The following is a 9,325-nucleotide window of genomic DNA, read 5'->3' on the forward strand; positions in this document are numbered from 1 at the left end:
ATTATTCTTATTATTATATCGTAAGATTATATATCTATATATATATTCTATATAATATATAATCATCGATTCCTATTAAAGTAATTTCTTAATAGGTTTTAAATTAAAAGTCAATTGCTATGCCTGCATCTTTCGTTAATTTATAAATTATAAAGGGTTCTTCTCTATTTTTCTGATTATTTGTTTTCTCATTTAACCAAGATCCCTGAAAAGGAATCTAGAAAAAAAACTAGAGGCTAAAGCAGCTCCAGGACTCATGCAGAAGAGTGTGATCCTAGAAACGGCGCACATAGTATAAGAAAAGTGATGGACTCCTAGGGAGGCAGGATGCAACCCGGAACCCCACGCTATAAATACCACACAGTTGAATTGGAGGACTGTGATAGAGCAAAAAAAAAATTAATAATAATAATACTGTTAAAAAGAATGGCAGAATTAAGCGAGTTGATTTTATATATTATTTTTCTATTTTCCTTACAATTCGCTTCTCAGGTTCAGCGATATTTCTGAGTAACTGGCCAATATTCATATTGAGAATTTTCAAAAAATTATAAATGCTGAAGGTGATCTTTTATTAGAACAAGATATCAGGTCGTGATACCAGCTATACCAGCACCAATACCAGCCCTAAACCAAAGACGACCCCGGCCCGGAACTGTACTACGCCTACTGAATAATACCGGCACTGACGACGACCCCTGCTTGACCTGGACCTGATACCCTGTTCTAATAAAAGATTACCTTCAGCATTTATAATTTTTTGAAAATTCCCAATATGAATATTGGCCAGTTACTCAGAAATATCGCTGAGCCTGAAAAGCGAATTGTAAGGAAAATAGAAAAATAACGTATATAATCAACTCGCTTAATTCTGCCATTCTTTTTTAACAGTATTTGCCTAAAGAGGGTACTTCTACAATAATAATAATAATAATAATAAAATAATAATAATAAAATAATAATAATAATAATAATAATAATAATTTGTGAGAGTTTCCAATGCGTCTTGTAACTTCACGGAATCGTTCGCGTATCTCTGGATATTCTAGGTTTAGTCAGTCAAAAGGGTATTTCCCCAATTCGTTCTTCCTTTCTTCAAGTGAACAGCCTCATGATTTAGGCAACAGCCGGCATTGTCAAGGTATTGCCAAACACTCATAGTTAAAAACAATTATCAGTGTCTACCGTTAAGAGCTGCATCATCGTAACATCTTTTACGACCATTGCAATAAAAGTAATTTTTTATTGGTTTACCGATAAATAAAACTATCCATTGATTATATATCAATTTCCACTACTATGGCTTTGATGTACGCATATATAGCACACACGCTTTATATACGCACACACACACACACACACACACACACACACACATATATATATATATATATATATATATATATATATATATATAAGAGAGAGAGAGAGAGAGAGAGAGAGAGAGAGAGAGAGAGAGAGAGAGAGGTTACATTAGAATGATAACGAAAAATGAGAAAAATTGCAAAATTATTCACCCTTTACGGGGAGCTCACTGTTTGTACTCAAAGCACGTACTCTTAGATTGGCTGCAAGTCGGTTTTTTTTTCCTATCATAAAGCATGAAATTCTAAATTTCCATTTCGAACCCAAAAACCATTTCTTTGAAATCAATACACCATTGCCCTCTCAGTCTAAAATCAATCAATTTCAAGTAAGACGAGCGAATTTCGTAGGATGAAAATTGAAGTTTGGAAACTACAGAAGGTGAATGAAGAGTGGTTTCAAAACTGAAAGCTCAGAAGTGGTAGTAGATGATAATGATTGGTTAGCAAGGACAGAGGGATGAGATCTTGACGATTATGCGGAGTTGTCTTGCACTTATAATTGGATGGGGAAGGATGCTAAAACAAGATGTTATGCAGTGCGATTGCAGGTTTGGTGATTAAAAGAAAAAGATTACAACTTCCTCGGTATGCAGTTGCGCTGTGGAAGAGTAAATGGTACACATGAATACAAGAGGTAAAAGAGGAAAGACGGATAAATATAGGAGTTTTAGAAGTTACTTAAGTATAAGATGTGGATCTTTGGAATCTTGGATAGTACTGAAAAAAAGTCTTTCACCAAGGGAGAGTTTTTTTTTTATGTACAGCAGATTTTGGAAGAGATGGAGGATTGTTTGTTTGTATGGTGTTTTTTACGTTGCATGGAACCAGTGGTTATTCAGCAACGACCAACGGCTTTACGTGACTTCCGAACCACGTCGAGAGTGAACTTCTATCACCAGAAATACACATCTCTCACTCCTCAATGGAATCGAACCCGGGACCACTGAGGTGAGAAGCAAACACCAAACCAACCACGCCACTGAGGCGCTCAGATGGAGGATTGAATGATGCAAAAGTTGAAGGTGTTTCTGTGCATTTCACAGCAGGTTCAGAAGGGTTTCTTGAGGATATTACGTGGGTAATTGTAACGTCGAAGAAGGGAAAGCTATCAGGAGCAGATATGGCTATATGTGAAATGCTATTTTATGGCAGTGAAGATGTGACTGAGTGACTGACCAGGGTGTGCAAGTTGTACAACAGGGAAAGGGAGAACTATTTTTTTTATCATGTTTTTGCGAAATATTAGAAGTTTTACTTCGTACTTTGGATGGGAAAGATTAAGTAACTAATTAGATGACATTAAATTCCAAGAAGGATTGTTCTAAACGTATTTTCAATTTAATGCCAAATATGGTTTAAGAAATTTTTTGCAGTTCTACAAATTGTCCATCTAAACTCGCATCAAACAATGAAGACCAAAACGCAAAAAGTGCTGGGAAATGGTGCCCTTTATTCTGTGTGATATCTGAGATGGAATGTTTCGAAAATCTCTACAGCCTTTACGGGACAAGCACGCAGCTCTTCTCCCCGCAGTGTCTGTCAGACCATTGATATTCTTAATCACGTCAAACCCGGCCCTTAATAAAAAAAAAAAAAAAATGCTACTAAATCGTACACTCAGGACGTCTTCTGCAGTAGGCTTATTGCTGAACCCATATTACTGCGCTACTAAGCCATTTCTGAGGCCAGAATGTGACAACCCCAACCATAAGCCTGATCAAGTGCCTTAAAGACTTGTTCAGATCGTAATCCGAGACCACAGGGAAAAGGTCTCCATGAGCTAATAAGAATCTCAGGAGACATCAATACAAACCAAGAAAAGTACCAGAAGTGCAGCCAACGAAGGCCAATTTGACAAAAAGTTACTTTTAAAAAAATCAATTCTAATTCCTTGGATACCGTAGGCCAACCCAGCTAGTTCAGATGAAGATTAGAAAAGATGTTTTTCCGGTTTTTTTTTTACAAAGATGAGTATCGTACAACTTCATAAAGCATTCTGACTCCATAAACCAGCTAGGATGCAGCCCAGTGACCCACAGTCCTCACTTCTGTTAATAATGAAGAGTTGCTTAAATTTGTCTCAAGGTTCCTCCCTGAGTGAAGCTTACGCCACTCAGCGCAGCTTGGAAAATCCACTTGAAATGATCTGGGAAAAGTCACAGTACTGCAACGCATGTTTGAGATTTCCCCATTTCTAATCGAGGTCCACGGTTGCTTTTTTTGTTTGTTTGTTTGTTTGCTTGTAGGGTGTTTACGTTGCATGGAATCAGCGGTTATTCAGCAACGGGACCAACGGCTTTACGTGACTTCCGAACCACGTCGAGGGTGAACTTCTACCACCAGAAATACACATCTTTAGCTAACCCCGCAATGGAATGTCGGAGAGTCGAACTCGCGGCTACCGAGGTGGCAGGTCAAGACCATACCGATCACACCACTGAGGCGCTGGTCCACGGTTGAGGGAGTTGAATCAAAGTAAAAAAAAAAAATACTCGAGTGCAGCCATCAAACCAGGAAACCAGAATTAGCCTGAGGCTATCTCTGTATAATGAAGTTTCGTGAATTCTTGGAAAGATCTCTACCTCCCTGACGAAATGTTGATAACTTCGGGAATTATACTTGAAATAACTTATGTGATCTGTGACACTGGGTATCAAAATTTACGCAGATACTTTGTGGTGTTAATGAAAAACTTCAAAGATAATAACCAACAGTATAAGAGGAATGAAACAAACAAAGGATAAATTTTGACGTCAAGAATCAAATTGTCTGATTCTCCAATAAATTATTTCATAAGCCTTCATAAAAATGTTTAAATGTATATTATTCAATGAGCCGTACCTATGTTAAAAGTCTCGCACCCACACACACATCCCCCCCCCCCCCCACCTCTCTCTCTCTCTATCTCTCTCCTCTCTCTCTCTCTCTCTCTCTCTCTCTCTCAACGCATTGCCTTCATCATAATAGTAGCGATAGCAGTAGCATATCTTTACTAAATTAATGAAAGTGACCGTCCCTTTCCACTCTCTCTCTCTCTCCCTCTCTCTCTCTCTCTGATAGGTGTATCCGCTTTATCTTAAAACTGGAATTTTCCGCATGCTTTATTAATTTGATATGAAGAATACGTGAAAACTACTGTATTTTATTATAAGGAGTGCGTCGTATTTCGCGATGCAACAACTAGTAATATAAGTATTTCGTATAATTCATGAAGAATGATACATAAACTATTATTATCATTATTATTATTATTGCATCCGCCACCAATGTTGCCGTTTCATGGCATACAACATTGCTCCCATAAAAACCAAAGTGTATCTCAAAGACAGGCTCAACTCTGGACATCAGAATAGCCCTTGTATACATGACTGGTATCGTGATGGAGGTCTTTGGTGTCAGTTCGAACGAGTGCCCAGGAGAATTTGCCTCGATGCCCTAACAATATCACAATGCCCGCATCCACCCCTCTCTCGCCTTCGGGATGAAGCACCATCGAGATAAGAATGGGGAAGAAGGGAGATAAGAATAGGAATAGGAGATACGATGCTGGAGATTGGTAATTGGCGAGAGCGGATGGCGGACAGGAGATGGGGATTATGGTGTACCAGTCAAGAATAAGGCTGATGATTAATAGGGATCCAGGCAAGACGGAATAAAGGCCGGGGAGGAGGGGGAGGATTGGTAGGAGGAGGAGGGGAAGGAGGAAGAGGAGGGGAAGGATGAGAAGGAGGGGAGGAGGAGGAGGAGGAGGAGGACGAGGAAGAGGATTGAGCGAGGAGGAGGAGGAGGAGGAGGACGAGGAAGAGGATTGAGAGGAGGAGGAGAAGGAAAAGGGACTGGTGTCGAAGGATGGCAGGAGCATGGCCACCGAGAGAGCGAGTGAGAGATCGGTGGCCATGGCAGGAGACGCAATGAAGAGGATGGTGGGTGAAGGGGGTGGGGAGGTGTTTAGGGGGAGGAGGGGCGGGAGAGGAGAGAGAGAGAGAGAGAGAGAGAGAGAGAGAGAGAGAGAAGGAGGAGTTAAGTCGAGTGAGAGGAAAATGAACAGGCTACGACGAGAGTGACTGAAACGGAGGTCAGTTGACTCTAAGACATTTGTGCGTGAACGTGTGCGTCAGGAACGGCTACCAAAGACGCGAAAAGAAACCAGTCACCGACTCGACAAAGTTAAAAAAAAAAGGGGGGAAAAAAATTAGAAAATCGGACGGTGTTATATTGATTCCGATTCCGCGTCCTAAGAGTTTTCTTTCGTCTGATCGACAGGACGTTGTTTATAGTATAGTTAGGAAATTGCTTGAAGTTGCATTCAACTGCACGGGACAATAAACGCCCAATTCGGTTCTACGTAGACTGACCAGCTGATTGCTATACAGAATGAGCTGTCCGTTCGCCAGGGAAAATGGGTATGTCTTAAGAAAAAAATTTACCGCGATTTTTTCTTTTTTACTCTATTTTTGTGCTTTCAGAATGACGAGAGTTACATTAAAACTTTACTTCAGATTTGCATGATAATATAGCAGTGATGATACAAGTACCTCAAGGTCCTATGTTAGCTATTGTAAAGAAGATTAGCTGTATTTTTTTGCAGTAAATAACACCTAAAGTTCTGATTTGTTACATTGCACCTGTCATGAAATTCCTTAGCGTTAAAACAGCGTATGAGTATAGTGTCAGAAGTATTTCTTATATCAAAATGTATCTCTTTTGTAGTTGCATTTGAATGTAACTTGCTATTTTCTCTTATTCAGTGGGACATTAAAGCGTTCTAGAGAATGTCTGAAACTTTGCGTAGTCTGAATTGATTTATGACTGACATAACTCTGTCCTCTTTCGCTCTTATTGTTTGCAAACAATGTTTCCTAGTGCGGACGGACCTTTATATTCCTGCCAAGAAAGAGAGCTCTTTATTCCCACTGTGTCGGACTGTGGTGTACCTAAAAATAAAGTAGGAGACAAGTGTTCTCCATAAGATTATGTAGGCTATCTGCAATTTGTAAATAAGCACTCATGTGTGAATATACATTATACATGCGCATTTGTGCATTCAAGCGTGTGTTAAGTTGAATGTGAATTTCAATATATGCATATATATGTGTTTGTATGTGATATATTTATCATATATATATATATATATATATATATATATATATATATATATATATATATATATATGCAATTGTAATACCCACAACGCCCTCTTAACTTCTTGAATTCTAAGCTCTTTTTTGGCTATTACAATTGCATATGTATCTGGTAAAAGAGTGACCAGTAGATCTACATACATCCATATATACATACATACACAGACACATTATACACACACACACACACACACACATATATATATATGTGTGTGTGTGTGTGTGTGTGTGTGTGTGTGTGTGTGTGTGTGTGTGTGTGTGTGTGTGTGTAATAGATAATCAATACTCTATACGTAGGGATTGAACGCACGTATAAAATTACATTGCGGTTATTATGGGATCGATTTGACATTCTCCGGTGGTTCTTCATTTACAGTTGATGGAACGAGTCTCTCTCTCTCTCTCTCTCTCTCTCTCTCTCTTTGGCCTCGTATCGCAAGGGACAGCACGGTCAGTTCAGAAGCTGTAGGACGATCTGGGCGAGATGACCCAAGCAGTAATTGATGTACTCGGTTGCTAGGCGACTGTTGTTAGTCGTAGCTGGAATGGACAGAGAGAGAGAGAGAGAGAGAGATGACCCCAGTGCTCACTGCTCATTTAACCTTGAAAACGAAATGGTTTCTTGGAGTAATCATTATCCACACCAAGATGAAACCATTCATGACTCTCTCTCTCTCTTTCTCTCTCTCTCTCTCTCTCTCTCTCTCTCTCTCTCTCTCTCTCTCACGGCCGCGTACACGCACAAACACTCACACGAGCTGGCTGTGAATCCTACATTCTTTCGAAAAATAAATGTTTGGACATCTTGATTGCTTTGTTAGTTGGTTGGTCTAGATTACATTGGCCTTATACCAGCACGGACGCTTGTCCAAGGACGGGCCATGAGCTTGGTATGGCGTTAAGTTTAAAAAAGAAGTCTGGTCTGGAGCTGCGAGTCTGTTATATAAGTCAAAAGAATAATATATACGTACTACATAGTATCCTTCGTCTCTATCCTTCTGTAGTCTCGTCCTGCGTATGACGCAATCCTTCGAGACCATTTCTCGCACGGTTACAGGCCCCATGGGCGGGTACCATGGTAATTAATGGTGGGCACATCTCCCTCAGGCGACCCTAAAGTCTAGGACAACAATAACAGATTTTTTCCCATCCTAACATTCATCGTCTTTCTTAAATTACTTGATAATCTGGGTAACATATTAATGTACTTGCTATTTCCCTCAGAGATTCGTCAGACACCTCAAGAATTTTAGTATATAACATCAATAAATTAATCAGGAACCCTCTTAGAAATCATTGCAATAAAAATTTCACATCAATTCTACCTTAGAATTTTTCCTACTTAGACTCGACAAAACAGCTGAACAATGGTAACAAGAATTCTGACCGCAGCGACTCGGCGACTTGGGTAATAATGATGAGTTTGTGTGAAACGAACCCTTGAGTCATCCTCGAATGACTCTGGGATCTTCGCAACATTAATACCTTCGTTTGATAGGTTGCACAAGTCTGGACATTTCAATAAAGTTCCAGTCTCAAATTACGTTCCCTGTCGTCTTCACAGAACTGGTGGATTGGAATGTTACAGTTGCCCAGAAACCTTTTTGCTATTTCTGTTATGCCCCAAGACAACAAAGCAAACGATTTTGAGCCTCTCTCTCTCTCTCTCTCTCTCTCTCTCTCTCTCTCTCTCTCTCTCAAAACAGGAGCTTCCTCCGTGGGATGCTAATCACTAAACTGATATTCATTACAACGCGTCTGTGATATTATAATATAGATATATATATTATATATATATATATATATATATATATATATATATATATATATATATATATATATATATATATATATATATTGTATCTGAGACGCTCTGTGTTGTACGTCAATTTAGTCATCATTATCGCTGACGCGTATATATCGTACATATCTGGCGACTTGTAACTGCATCTGTGCCGTGAGGCTGTGCTTTAACTAAACGTAAAGAGATTGCTGTAACATTACTGACATGTGGCCTCAATAATGATGAGAGTAGATTGTTTTATCTTCTGTCTAATGAGCAGATGTAAGCTAACTTTGGTGGAAAAAAATAGCATTATTACAGACTAAAGAAAAAAATTTAAAAATCTTTATAAACATCCATAAATACTCAACTCACACGATGCTATTTTATCTGACTTTATTTGACTCCATTACATGTTACTCTTTATTAAACAGGCGATAATTTTCTCCAATTATTTTCATATATTTTTGCCAACTTTGAGGACTAACTTTGGTGGAAAAAAATAGCACTGGTACAGACTACAAAAATTAAGAAAAAAAAAATTATAAACATCAATAAAAAATCAACTCGCACGATGCTATTTTATCTGACTTTTCTGATTCCGTTACATGTTACTCTTTATTTAACAGACGATAATTTTCTCCAAGTATTTTCATATACTTTTACCCACTATGAAGCACCACAGGATTAGTTCACAGGAGAAGATGGATATCGAAACGAGATTTTTTTTAAAGGAGTTTTTTTATTTATTTTTTTCTTTTTTGCTGTCCACGAAAGATGAAGCGCTTATCAGTTATAATTTCCCATAGACGTAAGTCATTCTAGAGTGGATTCGATATCAAACAATAACTTTCTTGAGTTAATCATTCTTTTCTATAATAGAGTAGGTCTGGAAGCCTCCCAGGGTTTTTGTCGTTCTGTATTGAAGTGACAATAAAGACCCCCTTTTTATTTGAGTAACTTTGTGATTATTCTCTTTATATATCACTTTGAACTGTTGGCCAGATTGTTCACCAACATTGCTCTGTGTGCTT

The 9,325-nt window shown here is 38.6% G+C and overlaps 1 protein-coding gene across 1 annotated transcript in view; it reads left to right on the forward strand.

Moving 5' to 3' along the window:
• Positions 1–5,432: 5,432 nt before the first annotated feature.
• The window catches only part of LOC135202203 (tryptophan 2,3-dioxygenase-like), a 78,201-nt gene continuing 74,308 nt past the window's right edge, over positions 5,433–9,325 (forward strand). Inside the window, exon 1 of the mRNA XM_064231457.1 lies at positions 5,433–5,770. Within this exon, the coding sequence (XP_064087527.1) occupies positions 5,742–5,770 (29 nt within the window). The 5' untranslated portion in view covers positions 5,433–5,741. The remainder of the gene's footprint in view (positions 5,771–9,325) is intronic.

Source organism: Macrobrachium nipponense, chromosome 30 (genome assembly GCF_015104395.2).
Source record: "Macrobrachium nipponense isolate FS-2020 chromosome 30, ASM1510439v2, whole genome shotgun sequence".
NCBI classification, from domain to species: domain Eukaryota; kingdom Metazoa; phylum Arthropoda; class Malacostraca; order Decapoda; family Palaemonidae; genus Macrobrachium; species Macrobrachium nipponense.